The sequence below is a fragment of the Nycticebus coucang genome, chromosome 16 (genome assembly GCF_027406575.1).
Source record: "Nycticebus coucang isolate mNycCou1 chromosome 16, mNycCou1.pri, whole genome shotgun sequence".
Classification (NCBI taxonomy): domain Eukaryota; kingdom Metazoa; phylum Chordata; class Mammalia; order Primates; family Lorisidae; genus Nycticebus; species Nycticebus coucang.
In genome coordinates this window covers 73571812-73591700 of record NC_069795.1, presented here as the reverse complement: position 1 = coordinate 73591700, position 19889 = coordinate 73571812, and the positions used below count along the sequence as shown (strand labels likewise).

Sequence of the window (19889 nt, the reverse complement as noted above, 5' to 3'; positions counted from 1 at the left end):
CGGGGGCCTGTAGTCCTAGCTACTAGGGAGGCTAAAATAAGAGAATCATTTGAGCCCAAGAGTTTGAGGTTGTTGTGAGCTGTGACGCCACGGCACTCTCCCAAGGGTGACATAGTGAGACTGTCTCAAAAAAAAAAAAGAATTTAAGTTCTTCATAGTATTTAATTGCCTGTCCCTAGAGAAAGTTCAGGGAACATCTCAGTGTATTAGGTGTTATTGGTATATATAGCATAATGAACTATAAAAAAGAAAGGGACTTCATGTGAAAGTATTGGAGATAATAAATTATTTTATAGAACCTTTAAAGGTATTTAATATTAAAAATTATAAAGATGATATATATGGAAAAGAAGCAAAAGATACAAAATTGCTGAAAAAGAGAACAGAACAGATGGATTCAAGACTATATTAAAAGATAAAAAATAAAGGTAAACTTTTCTAATGTAAAGATCTATGTCAGCAGATGAATGGGACTCATGCAAGATCCCAGAAAATCTTTGTAAAATGATCAACACCAAGACATATGCTGGTAAAGGTATATATTAAAGTAATATAATCTTTCTTACATCTCAAGTATAAGGGGAAAAAAGGTTTTGGAGCCATTCAAAAGAAATAGAAAATCATGTATAAAGAGAAAAATACTAGGCTGGCATCATCCTTTCCACAGTAATTGAAATTGCCAGAGGATCATAGAATATAATTTACAAAGTTCTAAGGGAAAGAAAGTATGCCCCAAGAATCTCTAATGTGGTCCAGCTGTCTTTTAGCATAAGGGCAGCAATCATATTCTCAAATGTGCATGAATTTAGGAAATACAGCACTCTTGGACTCCTGTAAAAACAAAAAAAAATTCTTGAATGGCAAAGTCCAATCAACCAAAAGATGAATTCAAAAGAAGGAATAGAGTGTTGAATCTATACATAGAACTAAGACAACTGAGGATATTATGGTTAAAGAATAGAATGTATTAGTACTCTTACTAATATGAATCCCAATTCTACATTTTTATATTCTATTTCATGAATTTTAGGTTATTTAGGAATAATATTTCTTAAAGAAATATTTACATAAAGTTTATCAGTTCTAGTTTCACTTATTTTCCTTCAGTGAAAATCATATAATCCTAAAATTCAACACATAATATTTTAAAATAATGTTTGTACTATTCTATTATTTAAAAATTCTTTTTAGCTGTTTGTTTTTTTCTCTGCATATACTATTTGGCAAATGATTATTGTTTCTTTTTTTTTTTTTTACAATTTTGACCAGGGCTGGGCTTGAACTCGCCATCCCCAGTATATGGCGCCCAGTAGTGGCGCCCTAACTCCTTGAGCCACAAGCACCACCCCTGATGATTATTTCTTTTTAACATTGTGCTAGAAGTTGTAACCAATTCAGTAAGGCAAGAAAAATAAATAAAAGCCAGCTACATTGGAAAGAAAAGTAAATTCACAGATGACATGGTGGTCTTTGTAGAAAATCCTATGAATCTACAAAACAGCTACTAGAATTAATAAGTGAGCTTAGCAAGGTTGCAGGATACAAGATCAGTACGCAAAAGGCAATTAATTGTTTTTCTATGTACTAGCAGTGAATAATTTGAACTATTTAAAATCAGTACTACTTAGTGTAGCATAAAAAATATGAACAATTTAGGAATAAATTTTATATAAAATATGTAAGACCCATCCAATGAAAACTATAAAAGATTGCTTAGAGAAATTAAAGACCTACATAAATGAGAGATAAACCAGTTCCATACTAAGATGTATGATTGTTAGTTCTTCCCAAATTGATCTGTAGATTCTAAGTAATTCTGGAGAAAACCCAAGCAGTCTCTTTTCTATCATGCTAATTCTAAAATTTGCACAGAAATTCAGAGAATGTAAAACAAGACAACTTTGGGAAAATAAGAACCCAAGTTAGTGTTATCCTATTTCAAGATATAGTTATAGTAATCAGGACATAGTGGCATTGGTGTAAAGATAGGCTAATAGATCTTGGAAATAGATTATAGAGTCCAAAAACATACATACAGATAATTAGTTTCTGGCAAAGATGTCAAAGAAACTGAATGGGGAAAGGGTAATCTTTTTAATAAATGGTGCTGAAACAATTGGAGGACCATATTTTAAAAAAATGAACCTCAGCCTTTACTTTTTACCATAAACACAAATTAAGTTGAAATGAATCGGAGAGGGTTATAGGAAAAAAATCTTAGTGACTCTGGATTGGGAAGATTTCTTTAAATACAACATAAACTGTAACTAGAAAAGAAAAAATGAATAAATTGAACTTTGTCAATATTTAAAACTTTTGCTCCTTAAGACACTATTCCTAACAATGAAGAAGCAACCAACAGACAGAAAATATTTACAAAATATGTATCTGATAAAGGCCCTGTATCTAGATTACATAAAGAACTATTATAATTCTCTAAGAGCGTATAAATTTTAAAATCCAATTTAAAAATGGATAAAATATTTGAATAGATACTTTGCCAAAAAAAAAAAATATGGCTATCAGATAGGAACATGAAAAGATGGTTTATCATCTTTAATCATTAGGAAAATGCAAATTAGAACCGCTGGTACCCTTTAGAGTGGCTGCATACCAAAAAACCCTATTTTATTTTATTTTTTTATTGAGTCCTAGTCTCTCTGTCACCCAGGTTGGAATGCAGCGGCATCATCATAGCTCACTGCACCCACAAATGCCTAGGCTCCATCAAGCCTCCTGCTTGCCTCCTGAGTAGCTGGGACTACGAGACTGCATGCCATTGCTGCTGGCCAATTATTTTGTTTGTAGTAGAGACAGGGTCTTGCACTTGCTCAAACTGGTCTGGAATTCTGAGCTCAAGTGATTCTCCCATTTGGCCTCCTGGAGTGCTAGGATCTTTAAAAGTGTTAGTGTGGATGTGGAGTAACAGGAATTTCATTGTCTGCTGGTGGGAATGTAAAATGGTCTGGCCACTTTGGAAAATAGTTGGACAGTTTCTTAGAAATTAAGCATACATCTGTCTTATGATTCAGACACTTCTAAGTATTTGCTGTAAAGAAGTTAGAGTATATATAGCTGCACAAAAAAATTGTTCATGAATGTTCATAGCAAACAATCCAAATATCTGTCATTAAGGTGATGGATAAACAAATTGTGGATATCCATGTAATAGAATACTGCTCAACAATAAAAGGTAGTACCTGTTCATACTTGTAACAGCATGAATGAATCTTAGAATTATTATTATTATTATTATTATTTTTTTTTTTGCAGTTTTTGGCCAGGGCTGGAATCTTAGAATTACTTAGTTAAGTGAAAAAAACCAGGCTACAAGAATATAGTAAAACCTCTGTAAGTTGACCATCCAAGGAGCTATAACAAATTGATCAACACATGGAGGAGGTTAACACAAGTAACTAGGCCTGCTGTACTGATATGTACTTGTGGTACATGTCTGTGACAATTAGTTCAACTTGAGGAGGTGGTCAGTGTAGGGAGGTGGTCAACTATGGAGGTTCTGCTGTATATATTGCATGATTGCACTTACATAAAATTCTAGAAAATGTAAACTAATCTATGGTAACTATATAAAGGGAGGGTTATAAAAAAAGGTATGAGGAAACTTTTGGGGGTGATAAATAGCTTAACTGTGATGATGGTTTCACTGCATGTCAAAATATAAAATGATATACTTCAAATTTTATGCAGTTCATTGTCTATCAGTTTTATCTTAATAAAACTGTAAAAAAATGAATGAAGTTAATAAAAGAAATATTTTCCTAAATGTCAGCATTTCTTCTTTTCCTTTGTTAAAATCAAGTATGTTTAAATTTAATGCATAACATTTTTAAGTAGCATGTGTAACTATCAGTTTTTAAAATATTGTTTACTGTTTTTTATGATTTTCATTTTATTTTATTATTATTTTTAATTTCTTTGTAGAGACAGGGTCTTACCATGTTGCCCAGTTGGGAGTGCAGTGGCTTTTCACAGGCCTAATCAGAGCAGCTGAGACTATAACCCACCCCTGCACTCAGCCTCATGTATCATTTTTTAATAGAATAATTATTTTGTAAAAGCCTGGCCCTGAATGAGCAAATGAGAAGGAATAGAGTCCCTAGTTGTACAGTTAGGTTGGAGGAAGTGTTTTCCAAAAGATTGGAGGCGTTTTTTTAGCATGCTTCTTGCCTCAGGCACATGAATGGGCATTGAGGGAGAAAATGGAGATATGGGAGCGGATAAAGGGAGTTGGTGTGGATGTGAAGGACCAGAAGCAGAGTCCTTGAGGGTCTAGGGCAGTGGTTCTCAACCTTCCTAATGCCACGGCCCTTTAATACAGTTCCTGTGGGTTGCAGCCCACAGGTTGAGAACTGCTGGTCTAGGGGGAGATGGGATCCAAGGGGCAGATGAGGCTACTCACTCTGAGAGTAGAGGGGACAAGTGAGGGTTAGAAGCATATAGACACCCTGGGACCAAGGGGTAACAAGAGTTTGTCCCCAAACCACAGTGTTTTTAATAAAAATAGGAAATAAAGTATTCAACTAAGAGGAGGAAGGTAGGAATGAGAGGCTAGCAGTGAGTTATGAAAGGTTTAGATTGGCTGCATTTGGGAAGACAAGAATCTGACCAGGGACATACTAAAAGATTGTTGGGCAAAGCTTCTGTCACGTACTTGCTGGGAGGACCTTGGCAGTTGTGCTGTTTTAGGAAAAATAGCAGAAGGCTTTCATTTGGAGTTCTAGGTCACAAGTCTGTGCTGCCTTTTCTAGATCTGCTGTGCAGTCTTTCTTGTAAAACATGAGAAAATCAGAGTTTTATTACAAAAATGAGCTCATATTATCCTGTTATTCTGCAGCTTCCTCGTTTTACACCATGATGGGCCTTGGAGATCTTTCCATGTCAGTACATGTATAGCTGTCTCATTCTTTTTAATAACTGTATTAGTATTTCACATACGTATGTATCATAATTTATGTGGTGTTTTGTTTCCAACTTCTAACTAGTAAGTAGTTGCTGTTATAAACATCCTTGTACATATTTACAAGGTTGTAGATGTTTTTGCACATGTACAACTGTTTCTGACACTATGACCTAAAGGTAGAATGATTTTGTCAAAGATCACAAACATTTTACTTTTTGTTGGATACCAAATTGTCGTCCAAAATGATTATACCAGTAGACTCCCTACCAATTGAGATCATTAATTCCCCTATAATATTATCAACAAGAGTTACTTTGTGGGGGCTTTTTGGGTCTTTGGGGTTTTTTTTGGTCGATCCTGTGTCCAAAAAATCTTTTTCTTTTAAATTTGCAGTTCTTCATATTAGTGAAGCTAAACATTTATATGCTTATAGGCCATTTCTACTTTTTATGTGAACTACTCATCCTTATCTTTTATTATTATTATTATTTTTTTGCTAAGTTGCCTTAATGATTTCTAGGAACTCTTTAAATGTTATGGACCCCTTATCTGTTATATGTGTGGCAGTATTTTCTTTCAGGCTCTTGCTAGAACATGTTTCAAATTTTCATGTAGTTAACTCTTTCCTTTGTTTTCTTTGATGGTTGCTGGATTGTTTTTAGGAATGCCTTTCTCACTTCAAGATTAAGTAGATTTCCCTGGATTTTGTTTGTATATTTTATGTTCAATGCTTTAATCAATCCAGAATTAATACAGATGCAATGCAGAATTAATCACATCTAGAATGATGTGAGAGAGGTTACTATCATTTTAATTCAGTAACAAAAGTAAATATTTTAAGGCAAAATGTCTTTAGGTAAGTAATTCTAGAAAGATAAATTGAGAACTTTTTTCCCCCTAAGCCATACCTTGTGCAGTTCATTGTAGGGCAGACTAGAAAAAAGAATGTTTTTTAACATTCTTGTTACTTAAGCCCATTATCTTTGACATCTATCAAAGAAATTACTAGAAGCATAGATTTGTGCATGTGACAAAACATCAAGCAAATAGTTATCTGATAGCAGTCAGTGCCTCTAGTTTATAGGAGTGACAGATCTCTTAAGTAGATGATGGACTACAGTGATGAAGATAACAAGAGGAGACAGGAAAGGAAAGCAATAGAAAAAGAAAACAAGAAAGTCGTAGAAAAGATAAAAAAAAAAAAGGAAAAATAGCAGTTAACCTTTTTCTAGTGATGGGAGGTTTTATGCTATCTCAGGCAATCTTTTAAAAATCATTTAGGCCCTCTAATAATAATAGTGTGATTTTGTTGTTTTGTTTATTTCATTTTTGTCTTTTGTTTGGGGGATGAGATGGACTTACGCTTTTCTAAAGGATAGTGGGTACCACTGTCTGTGTTTTCTCTTTTATGATAGGCTGTGGCACGTGTAATGTTAAATGGACTTGGGAGTCTTGCCTTCATAGTTCTTCATTATTTCCTTTAGGCAGTTGAGAAGTTTAAACCAGCAACTTAGAGAACAAGAAAAAACTCATAAGGTGTCTGGTACCATGGAATGCAACCTTGAATGTAGGTAAAAGAACTATAAGGATTGATGTTAAATTCTTTGTGTCCCTGGAAATGTTGATAAAGAATTGAGCTTTCTTATTGCTTCTCGGCCTTTTGGCTAAGATCAAGTGTGAAGAATTGAGCTTTCTTAATTATTTTGTATAAGTGGATTTTCTTTTTTTAACCAACTTAAAAAAAATACTCTTTATTAAATAGTACAAAAACAGAAAAATAAAAGATCCATGCTGTCACTTCCCAGTAATATATCCCTATTTTGGGTTGTGTTTCCTTTTACTGTCTTCTATTCACATAGAATTGATTTATTTCACAAATTACTTACCAAATACCTACTGTATACCAGACAGAAATAGAACTACATATATACTTTTTCTTTTTTAAAAAGGAGATCATATGTCCGGGTGTGGTGACTTACACCTGTAATCCTAGTGCCCTGGGAGGCGGAGGCGGGTGGATTCCCTGAGCTCAGGAGTTCAAGAACAGCCTGAGCAAGAGTGACATCCCATCTCTACTAAAAATAGAAAAACTGAAGCAAGACAATTGCTTGATCCCAAGAGGTTGAGGTTGCTGTGAGTATGATGCTGCAGAATACTACTTAGGGTGTCAGAGTGAGACTCTGTCTCAAAAGAAAAAAAAGAAAAATTACATCATACTATATATACACTCCCACAGCTTGCATTTATTCATTGAACATGTAGTGGGCATTTTTGTTTATATAAATATACTTCTTTCTCTTCAAGAACTACTTAGGTATTCTGCTTATATAGTTTTACCATAATATATTTAAGGTCCTTAGCTGATAGCTAACTAGATACTTTCCTCCTTTTTTCCAGTGCAAACAACACTGCAATGAAAATCTTTATACTTGTCTTTGTGCACATATGTTAGCATTTTCGTAGGACAGATTTATTGCAGTAGAATTGCTGAGCCAAAGGGTACATACAGTTGCAATTTTGACAGATAGTGCCAAATTGTCCTTTATGGATCACAGAGCTTAATAAAGACAAAAAAATTAATAGTACTGGGGTTGGGGAATGAGAGCTTTCTTTTTTTTTTTTTGGTGGGGGGTAGTTTTGGGAGATTTTCCCAAGCCTGACAGAAACTCAGATGCCACAGGGGAACAGATTGATAAAACATGTCTCCAGGAAATTTTTTTAATTTCTGCATAGCAAAATTATAAATATACTGGAAAAGAATCAACAAAATGGGGGGAAAAATTGTTACAGTATATGACATGACAAAAGCTTAATTTTCTTTATTATTTATTTATTTATTCTTTTTGAGACAGAGTCTCACTGTGTTGCCTTTGGTAGAGTGCCATGGCATCACAGCTCACAGCAACCTAAAACTCTTGAGCTTAAGCCATTCTCTTGCCTCAGCCTCCCAAGTAGCTGGGACTACAGGCGTCTGCCACAGTGCCTAGCTAGTTTTTTGTTGCAGTCGTCATTGTTGTTTAGCAGGCCTGGGCTGGGTTCGAACCTGCCTGCCTCCGTGTATGTGGCCAGCACCTTAACCACTGAGCTATGGGCACCGAGCCAATTTTCTTAATATATAATAAGTATCTCTTACAAAGCAGTAAGAAAAAAAAGAGCATCCAACAGAATGAGTACTTGATAAAAGTGTTCAATTTTTCCAGAGTTATTTCAGAAAATACCGCTCTGGTTTCCCTGTGAGGGACGGGTGGGGGGTAGGGGAAGACAGGAAGCCAAGAGAGCAAGTAGGGTCATAAGTGGTTGCCACTCTGAATAGCTTCTCTCTTAATTTTCTTTTGTTTACCTTAAATTTTTTTAAGAGCATTTATTACTGTTTATAGTACTAGTTATCAGCTCTGTGAGTGCAAGGGCCATGTCTGTGTTGTTTGTGTGATTGTCATATGCCTCAGACATAGTAAGCATTCATGGAAGAGTGGTATTTTCTGAAATAACTGGTAAAATTGAACACTTTTATCACTATTTATTTGCTAAATAGTGCCCTATGCTTTTTTTTTTTTTTTCAATTGAGACAGGGTCTTACTCTGTCACCCAGGCTGAAGTACAGTGGTGTGATCACAGCTCCTAGTCATGAGGGATTTTCCTGCCTCAGCCTTCCAGGTAGCTAGGATTACAGGTATGCACCACTATGCCTGGCTAATTTTTTAAATTTTGATTTGTAGAGATGGGGTCTTGTATGTTTCCTAGGCTAGGTGCCCTATATTTTTATAGCCATGAAAAAGAATGTCATAGATATACATATTGATATGTAACAGTCTTATGGGAAAATAAAAGACAAAGTTTGAAATTGCGTACATAGTATTTTTTGCATATTTATGTAAAGTTCTATAAGGAAAAGTATTTTCCAGAAATACACCAAAATTGATAATGATCATCTTAGGGGAGGTAGAGTGGCAAGGACATTCTTCACTGAGAATTATTTGGTATCATTGGTATTTTGTGGTGTTTGAATTTTTACTTTATTTAAAAAGGTAAGGAAAAAACTTAATCCCCAAAATATCATTTGGAGAAGAACAATATGACTTCTACCTATCAATTTTTTAAAATATTTGTAGTGTTTATATAGCATAGAGCTGCTCATGCATATAATTGTTAAGCAAAATCATTAAATCCCAGGTCTTTCTTTTTTCTAAAAAGTCTTTCCCAAGTTTGTATTTTTCATATTGGGGAAACAGCTATTTGATCTGTTTTGTCTTACAGTGTTCTCTCTTCAGTCATTGAACTTGTTACTGCAAAATCAATTGCAGGAGTCACTGAAGAGTCAGGAATTACTACAGAGTAAAAATGAAGAGCTCTTGAAAGTGATTGAAAATCAGAAGAATGAAAGCATACAATTTAGTAATATGTTTAAAGACAAAGAGCAAATTATACTTGAAAATAAACAGCAGTTCGACATTGAGATGACAAAAATAAAAATTGGTATGTATTTAGACAGTAGTTATGGTCACATTTTTTTTAAAGGAAGAGGAAAACTGAAACTTGTTTGTTGTTTTAGAATTGGAGGAAGCCTTAGTCAATATGAAAAGCTCCCAGTTTAAGTTAGAAACTGCTAAAAAGGAAAATCAGATTTTGGGAATAACATTACGCCAGCATGATGCTGAGTTGACTCGACTGAGAGAATTAACAAGGTAAAATTGACTTCCTTTGAATAACCCATGTATTTTTTTTTTTTTTTTTGTAGAGACAGAGTCTCACTTTATGGCCCTCAGTAGAGTGCCGTGGCCTCACACAGCTCACAGCAACCTCCAACTCCTGGGCTTAAGCGATTCTCTTGCCTCAGCCTCCCGAGTAGCTGGGACTATAGGCGCCCACCACAACGCCCGGCTATTTTTTGGTTACGGTTTGGCCGGGGCCGGGTTTGAACCCGCCACCCTCGGTATATGGGGCCGGCGCCTTAATAACCCATGTATTTTTTATTAGATGTTTTTATAAACTTCAAAATAGTGTCAGACTACTCTCTTACCCTTGTCTTTTTCTCTTATTTTGTCTTAATTTTTCTGTTACTTTTGTCGTTCTAATTCTTCTAATTTCTGATGATATTTTCTTCTGTTCCAATTAAGTTAGTTTAGAGATTCCAAACCTGGCTAAATGCTTTTCTAAACCCTATGGTTCCAGGGAGAGTGCTCTGATAAGGAGCTGATGATTTGTCTAACAAAGTGTAAGAGCTCTGGCTATGAAGCTGGAGAGACCTGAATGGAATCTCAGCTTTGCCATGTTGAATGACTTTGAGCAAGTTGTTTATCTTTTCTCAACCTCAGCTGTAAATTGGGGAAGTGAACAGGGTCATGTTGGGGATTAAGAAATAATTCATGAAAAGCACTTAGTCTGGTAAGCCTCCTGCCGTATGATCTTGGGTAAGTCATTTAGCCTCTGTGAGCCTCATTTGCTTCATTTCCTCAGTAAAATGAGGAAGTTCCTAAGATCTCTTCATTCCCTAAGACATTTTTTCTGAAACAAATAAAATTGCCTCACTCAATTTTTATGTGATGTATACTTACAAAGTTTAATTTGCTTTTGAGACATTTGCTAAGAATTGGATTTTCAGCTACTTTTTTTAAATCCTAGAGGAGAGTAAGTTATTTTAGGCCTGAAAATCATCAGATCTACTGTGTTTTTGAATGATCCTGGTAGTTTATAGTTCAAAATAGAAAAAAATCTTGACTGTAAACCATTTTGCTTATATTTCCAGTGAACAGATCCATTTTCTGCTATAAACTCCCCCTGAATTATAAACTTGTAGGGAAATAGGTGAAATAGTAATATATGTATAATATTTAACTTATTAATTTAGTTTTATAAACATATTTGAAATTAATAATCTGTTTACATAGAAATACTGCCTTTCCTCCACATTTATATGTTATAGAGTAACTTCATGCAAACGTTTATTTAACAATAGGAAAAGCAAAAGATATTTCCCGTATCCATGTGGAATTACAACTGATTAGGCTCTAGTCAGAGTTTCTAAACATTAGCTTATGTTTATACAGTCTTGTTGAAAGTAAATTAACAGAATGTCCGTTTTTATGAAAGCCTTTTTAAGGTTTCCAAAGGAATATGTCTTCTTTCTTCTGAGGTGTAATATTTGGGTGAGAACTTTGTTAGTATTAGTATTAAAGCTGAAAGAAGTCAGTAACAAAAGGCCACATATTGCATGATTCCATTTATACAAAATGTCCGGAATGGGCAAAACCATAGAAACAGAAAGTAGATGAGTAGTTGCCACAGGCTGCAAGAAACCAGGAGGTGGGGATGGGAAGTGACTGCTGACAGGTAGAGTTTCTTTTAGGGAAGATGAAAATGTTCTGAAATTTGATAGTGGTAACAGTTGTACAACTATGAATATACTAAAACTCACCAAATTGTGCACATAAAAGGGGTCAGTTTTATGGTATGTTGGGACTTCAGGCATCTACCATGGTGTCCAGCTAATGTCTTTTTTTATTTTTAGTAGAGACGGGGTCTCACTCTTGCTCAGGCTGGTCTTGAACTCCTGACCTTAAGTGATCCTTCCACCTTAGCCTCCTGGAGTGCTAGGATTATAGGTGTGAGCCATCGCACTTGGCCTGAGTTTGACATTTTTATTTATTTTTATTTATTTTATTTTTTTATTTTTTGTGATTTTTGGCCGGGGCTGGGTTTGAACCCACCACCTCCGGCATATGGGACCGGCGCCCTACTCCTTGAGCCACAGGCACCGCCCGAGTTTGACATTTTTAGATTCCACAAAAGCCATACAATATTTGTCTTTCCATGGTCGGTTTATCTCACTTAGCATAATGTCCTACAGGTTCATTCCAGGTTGTTGCAAATGACAGAATCTCTTTTTTGTTCTTAAGGCTGAATAATATTCTATATGTATATATGCGACATATTTTTTATTCATTCATTGAAGCACACTTAGGTTGATTCCAAGTCTTGGCTATTGTGAATAATGCTATAATAAAAATGGGAGTTCGGATACAACTTCAGCATGTTGATTTCAGTTCCTTTTGATATGTGCCCAGAAAGGGGATTGCTGGATCTTATGGTAGTTTTATTTTTACATTTTGGAGGAGCCTCCATGCTGTTTTCCAGAATGGCTATACTCTTTACTTTCCCAGTGATGATGTACCAGGGATCTTCTCCACATCATTGCCAGCACTTATCTTTCATCCTTTTGGTAATTGCTACTCTACTATAACAGGTGTGAGGTGATAATCTCATGTGTTTTTTTTTTTTTTTTTTTGTAGAGACAGAGTCTCACTGTACCGCCCTCGGGTAGAGTGCCGTGGCGTCACACGGCTCACAGCAACCTCTAACTCTTGGGCTTACGCGATTCTCTTGCCTCAGCCTCCCAAGCAACTGGGACTACAGGCGCCTGCCACAACGCCCGGCTATTTTTTTGTTGCAGTTTGGCCGGGGCTCGGTTTGAACCCACCACCCTTGGCATATGGGGCCGGCGCCCTACTCACTGAGCCACAGGCGCCGCCCCTCATATGGTTTTAATTTGCGTTTTCCTGATGGTTAATGATGATGAGCATTTTTTTTTCTTGAACCTGTTAAGTCATTTGATTGTCTTCTTTTGAAATGTCTATTAAAATACTTTGCCAGTTTTTTAATTGAGTTGTTTTCTTGGTATTGAGTTGTGTAAGTTTCTTATGTATTTTGAATATTAATCCTTTATTAAACAGAGTTTGCAGATACTTCTCTCACTCTCTGGGGCTTCTCTTTATTCTGTTAATTGTTTCCTTTGCTATCCAGAAGCTTTTTAGTTTGATCCAAGCCCAGGTACCTGGGCTTTTAGTGTCATACTTAAAAACTCATTGCCCAGACAAGTGTCATTGAAGTTTCCCTTATATTTTCTCCTAGTAGTTTTACAGTTTTAGCTCCTGTATTTGTCTTTAGTTTTTTTAAATTGATTTTTGTAAGCCTGTGAGATAAGGATACAATTTTATTCTTCTGTATGTGGATATCCAGTTGTCCCATCATCATTTTTTGTAGAGGCTGTCTTTTTCCAATTGGGTGTTCTTGGCAACTTTGTTGAAAATCAATCGGCCATAGATGTGTGGAGACATTTCTGGCTTTTCTGTTAGTCTAACAGAAAATGTGTGGAGACATTTCTGGTTATTCTGTTAGTCTGTCTGTTTTTACACCAGTATCATTCTTTTTGTTAACAAGTGCTTTATAATGTATTTTGAAATCTGAGAGTGTGATACCTCCAGCGCTGTCCTTTTTGCTCAAGATTGCTTTGATTATGGGAGTGTTTTTGTGGTTTCATGTGAATTTTAGAATTTTTTTTATTTCTTTGAAAATGATACTTGAATTTTGATGGAGACTACATTAGATCTATAGGTCACTTTGGGTAATATGAACATTTTAACAATATTAATTCTAATTATGAATATAAGACATCTATTCATTTATTTGTATTTTCTTCAAATTTTTTTTGTCAGTGTGTTACAGTTTTTAGTATACAGATCTTTCATCTCTTTGGTTAAATTTACACCTATCTTGAAAAGAAATGGTGAGAGTGGGCATTCTTGTCCTGTTCCTAGAGGAAATCATAGAGGAAAAGCTTAACTACTCAGGACAGGAAGGGCCAGAGTAGTTGCCAGTTTCCTTCTCTGCATGGGCCTGGGCTATACCTCAGGCTGGGCCCCAAAACTCGGCAGAATCGCTGTTTGATAGGTAGTGTCAGGCAGGGCCAGATTCTCTGCTCTGCAGATACACAGAGATGTGGTTTTGCCTCCCAGTCTTTGGAAGGTATATGCAAAACTACAGGTTGGGCAGGGCCGTAACTCAACTGCTAGAGTCTGGCAGGGCCACATGCCCTGCTCAACAGAGGTAGGTTGATGTTCACTTGCCTTCAGGCCTGTAGAAGCCTTATGCAGAGCATTGAGACTCTGCTGAAGACTGGGATGGGGGAGCTGCTGGGACTCAACTCTGGTAGCTTTCTGTAGAGCAATGCTGTTGTCTGTTCTCCCTGGTTGAGCATCTCCACTGGCTGGAATGCAGAGCCATCATTGTGATCTGTGCACTGGTTGTTATGCCCTTTTACATTTCAACCTAACCCCAGGTAGTCTAGCTCTGTCGAAACTGGTGGGGCAAGATAGAAGTGGGCCTCCTGCGAAGCATCTCAGAAAGCTTGAAAAGCTGAGTGTCCACCTCCAGCTCCCTTCTCCCACTGTAGAAATTGTTGGCCCAGAACAATCCTTTCTGTGGGGTGCTGTACCAGCTTAGGGGAGGTCAAAATAAAACTGTCCCTCTTACCTTCTAATGCAACTTTTCTCTGTTCTGTGGTCCAAGAGGGTGTGTCAGCCTCACTCCTGAGTTCTTGGATGTCCATGAAGGCATATTTGTCTGCCTTCATGAAACTAGTTGCTAGCTAGATTTCTGTGAGGGGAATTGGAGCTAGGAAGTTCTTATTTCACCCATATGCTGATGTTACTCCTCTCACTACCTTCTTGAAAGGTATAAGTAGTGACAGGGGCCACTGCCATTTGAAGAGCAGTCGGAAGTCAAGATAGAGCATGTTTAAGATGACAGGCGTATGCCAGGTTGGAAAAAAATTTGTTTTTCCTTTAGTAGGACAAAATCATTCAGTCTATATCCAGAGATAATCATTTCCATTAGTACAGAGATTTCCTTTTAGTTTTTATGTTTATGTGTGTGACTATTAATTTTTTTAAAAGAGTATTGTTATCTGTATTATTTATGGCCTGCTCTTTTTAATTTAATCTTATATAATGAACATTTTCCTATTGATACATATTCTTTACATCATTACTGTAAGTGGCTATGATGCAGTTGTACTATAATTTAACTTAATCAATTTGCTTTTTTGAATATATATGTCCACTTATTTTCTATTATAGGTAATATATTTGTAAATATATCTTTGAATATAGCCTCTTAGTATAGATCAGTAGGATACTTTTTTTTTTAAAGACAGAGTCTCATTTTGTCACCCTTGGTAGAGTGCTGTGGTGTCATAGCTTATAGCAACCTCAAACTCCTGGACGCGAGAGAGTCTCCTGCCTCAGCCTCCTGAGCAGCTGGGACTACAGGTGCCCGCCACAGCGCCTGACTATATTTTAGAGACAGGTCTTGCTCTTGTTCAGGCTGGTCGTGAACTCCTGAGCTCAGGCAATCCACCCACGTCTGCCTCCCAGAGTGGTAGGATTACAGGCGTGAGCCACCAGGCCCGGCCTGATATTATTCTTTTTTTACTATAAATTTGTTAACCAGAAAAATCATATTTTCAAATTTTGAATTACCTGATTAAAAGTTGAACTTTTGAAACATGCTTTTTGGCTAGTTGTATTTTTGTGTTACTTACCTGTTGATGTCCTTTGTATCTTTACTTAAATTGTTAAGCTTAACTTTTTATCATTGATTTGTTAGAATATATAAGATTCAGTTTAAATAAACTAAAGCCTTTGTGTAAAACGGCTTTACTAGGGGTACATATAAAAGCTGCCATCAAATGAACACCCACTTAGGCTGAAATTGCACTGAACACTTTACCCTTACAGCTTATTATTTTAAGGTTCATTGTAATTCTTAAGTATCTATCTTCATTTACAGTGGAAGAAATTGAGATTCAGAAAGGTTAAGTGACTTGCTCAAGATCACAGCTAATGGCAGTAGTAGGCTTTAATTCAATTTTTGTCTAACTTCAAACCCTGTGTGATTTTTCTTGTATACTTTTCTTGGACCTAACTGTTGCTTATACCTAATTATGCCAGGTAATAATATCTAACCATCCTTTTTGTTTTCTAATATGATTCCAGTGCAGATATATACTGAATAGAGGAAAATAATTTCTGAAATTTCAGAGCAAATTTGTAATGTATTTTACATTTTCCTTCATATCTTAGCTTATCTGTATGAGGTTTATTTTTTGTTATAAGGCTCAATTTGAAGTGTTGCTCAAGAATAAATCATCTGCATACCTTAAAAGACAAAAAATTTCTGAGCCTCTGTTGTTAGATAAGATAGTAGATCTGATACAAACAAAATTTTATGTCGTTTGTTATTTTCCTTTACTCTTTCTAAAGCATATTCTGTGATTTTGTGCTTTTAGTTGCTTATTTTCATGTTAAGAACCAGCACTTCCTTCAAATCCTTGTTGTTAAAGATAGAGGTACATATAAATGAAAGAAATAGGTTTAAAAAATAATTAGTGTAATGAATTCTTCTTAACAGAACTTTACAGAACAGTATGGCAAAGCTTCTCTCAGATCTTAGTGTGGACAGTGCTCGCTGCAAGCCTAGGAATAACCTTACCAAATCACTTCTGAACATTTACGATAGACAACTTCAAGATGATCCAATCCCTGCTCATGCGTCTATCATGAGCTACCTAAATAAGTTAGAAAGAAGTCACACCTTTACACATTCACAGCCACTTTCTACGGTTAAAACTGAGGAAACCTTAGAGCCAGACAGACTCTATGAAGACACTGTGCCTTCCAGGTCTCCTCAGCATGGCCTCACTAGGCCTGTGGAGGAAGAATCCACAGCTAGAGTTACTTCTCCCCTTCCAAAAGAGGATTCTGATGAAGGGAGTGAAACTATGACTTTAACTGAGAATGAGCACAATCTGGGTAATACCATTTACATCCCTTTTGCAAGAAGTACTCCTAAAAAAAAATCGCCACTTTCTACGAGGATATCCCCTCAGCCACAGATAAATGTGGCTACAACACAGCTGACGAACAGCAGTGCATTTGTCTCTGGAAAAGAAAATGAACTGTGTGCACCTGTAGTTGGTTCTTCTTCAACAAAGGAAACAGAAGATGAACTTGAAGAACTTCCCAGAACAGCTGATGTGAAGGACAAACAGCTCCTCAAGAAAATAAAGGAAGTAATTGGTAAGATCCCTGCTGCCAGCAAAGATCCAGGGGAGCAGGCTGCATGTCACGGCCTGTCAGCTTGTCACAGCAGCAGCATTCAGGCGAAAGGCAACACTAATGGTAGTGCTTTAAATTCCGACTTGATGTCTGATTGGAGCGTCTCTTCTTTTTCAACTTTCACTTCTCGCGATGAACAAGACTTCAGAAATGGCCTAGCAGCGCTGGACGCCAACATAGCTAGACTACAGAAGTCCTTAAGGACTGGACTTCTGGAGAAATGAATTCAGAAGAAAACAAATTGAATGCTTCTTCCTTTTAAGAATAGAACTTGGCTATATCAAAGGTATATTTTAAGTTTCTTTAAAGAAATAATGTTTTATATGTGAAATAAATTGTAAAATAATAAATTTATTATTGGAATATATAACACTGTGGAGCTTATAAAACAAGTCATCTTAAAAAATTGACAGTTGTTAAAAGAAAAAAGTTTTAGATGACTAGGAACATATTATAACTAATGTTTTAATGTAGTACTTAGCAATTAGAGTTGTTTTATTAATATGTACCTTCTGGATTAAGGGTACAGGTTGAAAGGATTCTCTGGTGTTCTTAAAGGGTAATTAGAAGGGAGTCTCTGGATATAATCAAACTAGAGTTTCTTTCCTGTTTCAGTATACCTGCTGATTTTTTAAATGGCATTATGTATTTTTTTGTTGTTGTTGCAGATTTTGGCCAGGGCTGAGTTTGAACCCACCACCTCCGGGATATGGGGCCAGTGCCCTACCCCTTTGAGCCACAGGCGCCGCCCTAAATGGCATTATGCTTTTATATGAGATGCTCTCATATAAGCTAGTGGTGTTGGTGAGGTATGTAAATATTTAAGAGAAAAGGTGCGAGTGCCACCTCTTAAAAAACATCAGAAATACATAGATACATCCTAAGGTAACAAATGGACTCTTAAAACTTTGGCACTTTTGAAGTGGCGCCTGTGGCTCAAAGGGGTAGGGAGCCGGTCCCATATGCCAGAGGTGGTGGGTTCAAACCCAGCCCTGGCCAAAAAACACACACAAAAAAACAACAACAAAAAAACTTCGACACTTTTGTTTATCTTTATACTGAATGCATCTTTTAAGGCCTTTAAAAATAGTCAGATTGGTAAATGTTAATAGATATGTTTTAGTTCTGGAAATTTGTTTTTAATATATAAGAAATGTTTATTTGTTTTTGTACTTCTTATATTTGAACATGATGGAATTTATAAATCTTGGCTTTTTTGTAATTCTGTCTTTGTGGGCCAATTTTTTTTCTAACACTTTAGCTGAGACCATTGTCTATAACAAGGTTGGACTTTCTGCTTTTCTGTACCAAAGTAACAACCTCTTAATCATTTTTCAAACGTTAATTTTAGATTTCCTTCTCAGAATTACTTAAGCACATGGATCCCGAGACGGTGTAGCATAACTTACAACACACTGCAGAATTCCTTTTTTTCCCGGGATGTTTTAATACACCACTTACAGAAAACTGGATACTTTTGTTTAAAGTAGTTGGTTTGAGCTAGACCTCCCAGAGAATTGCAAGAGATGAGATCTTAGAGAATTCTGAAGGATTTAAAATTTGAATTTTTGGAAGGACTTTAGAAGCTATCTCCTCATCATAGCCAAAGAAGGAAACTGTTCTACAGTGATCCCTGCTACTGCAAGATCCTAAGTAGACCATGTGATTCCTTTTGCCTAGACTGCTAGAGTCCAGGCTCTTCCTGACAAATTTTTATTCATTCTTCAAAGTCACACTTCTATACCTTGTATACGCTTCTATTGGTGCATAGTCAGTTTACATATTAGTCTTTCCTACCCTCAACTCTTCTTGAGGACTGGGCCAAGGTTGATTCACCTTTGATTCCTCCCTTAACACTTGGTGACTATCAGTTAGTAGACACTTAACTATTTTTGGTCATAAGTAAATTTCTGGTAAATATATGCATTAATGTACACAGCTGTGATTTAATAAAAAAAATTCTGGTAAATAGTCATCTGGGCATCACTTGTTTTCTCTTGTTACTGGTAAGTTCCTGAAGCAGCTTGTTTATAGCTTTACTAAGTTCCTAATGTTAGCCCCCCATACCTTTTATTCTTTATTCCTGTTACTTCTGAAGCCAAATTCACTTATTAGCAAACATTTGCACACTACAATTTGTGCTGTGGAGAAGCCACAGATTTTTAAATATTTAACCGTGTCTCTAGTGCAAAGTAGCCTTGTGACACCAATTTGTAGGAGAGATAAGTGTAGGCAAAGTACTCAAAAACTGCAGGGCACCATAAAGTCTTTGACTTACGACAACATTTAAAGAGCTCTTATCCTCCTGCTTGCCCTCTCTTGATGTCTGCCAATTTGTTAATAACTCCCTTAAAATTTAAATCCGGCAATGAGCAATAAACTCCAGATGTGATCTGATCAAGTAGAGTACTGTTAGATTATCATTTCCTGTAATCTTGTTACAGTTGTTTTAAAATGAGTACAGATTGAGTTGGCTATCTCAGCTATCATATTATGCGGCAGATCATATTAGGGCTGTAGTTTCCAGATAATATTCACATTATCATTCTCAGTGTTGAGTGACATCATATTAGGGCAGCTCAAGAGGGTGGGGGTGGGAGTGAGGGTGGGATCTTATAAGCCAGAAATTAGTTTTTCCTTAATGCTAACCTTGAAGACTAAGGTTCTGACCAGGTAAGTGGTCTCAGCTGCCTCTAAAGAGCTCTTATTTACCACAAACTCAGAGGGCTTATTCTTAAAGCCAGTTACGCTCCTAGAGGCCATAGAGAATGGAAATAACAAAATCTGGAATATGGAAACTGAAACTTATCAAAGACTTTTCAAGCCACGTACCTGATACCTTAAATCAGTTATTGTGATTTTCAGTCAACTTTATGATGCTTCTCCCGGATGACAGCTGTCTCATGACCACTTGAGCCCTTTGGACCCCACGTCTACCACTAACACGTAGCTCTATGTCATTCTCCCTCGACTAGCATGGTCTGATGCTAGGGAATTCCCTCTGGGATTTGTTGTGA

At 36.3% G+C, this 19889-nt stretch overlaps 1 protein-coding gene across 1 annotated transcript in view; it reads left to right on the top strand.

Moving 5' to 3' along the window:
* CCDC14 (coiled-coil domain containing 14) overlaps positions 1-18841 on the top strand; it is a 46491-nt gene extending 27650 nt beyond the window's left edge. Inside the window, exons 10-13 of the mRNA XM_053565266.1 lie at positions 6406-6488; positions 9176-9394; positions 9471-9603; positions 16166-18841. Of these exons, the coding sequence (XP_053421241.1) occupies positions 6406-6488; positions 9176-9394; positions 9471-9603; positions 16166-17096 (1366 nt within the window). The 3' untranslated portion in view covers positions 17097-18841. The remainder of the gene's footprint in view (positions 1-6405; positions 6489-9175; positions 9395-9470; positions 9604-16165) is intronic.
* Positions 18842-19889: the final 1048 nt, after the last annotated feature.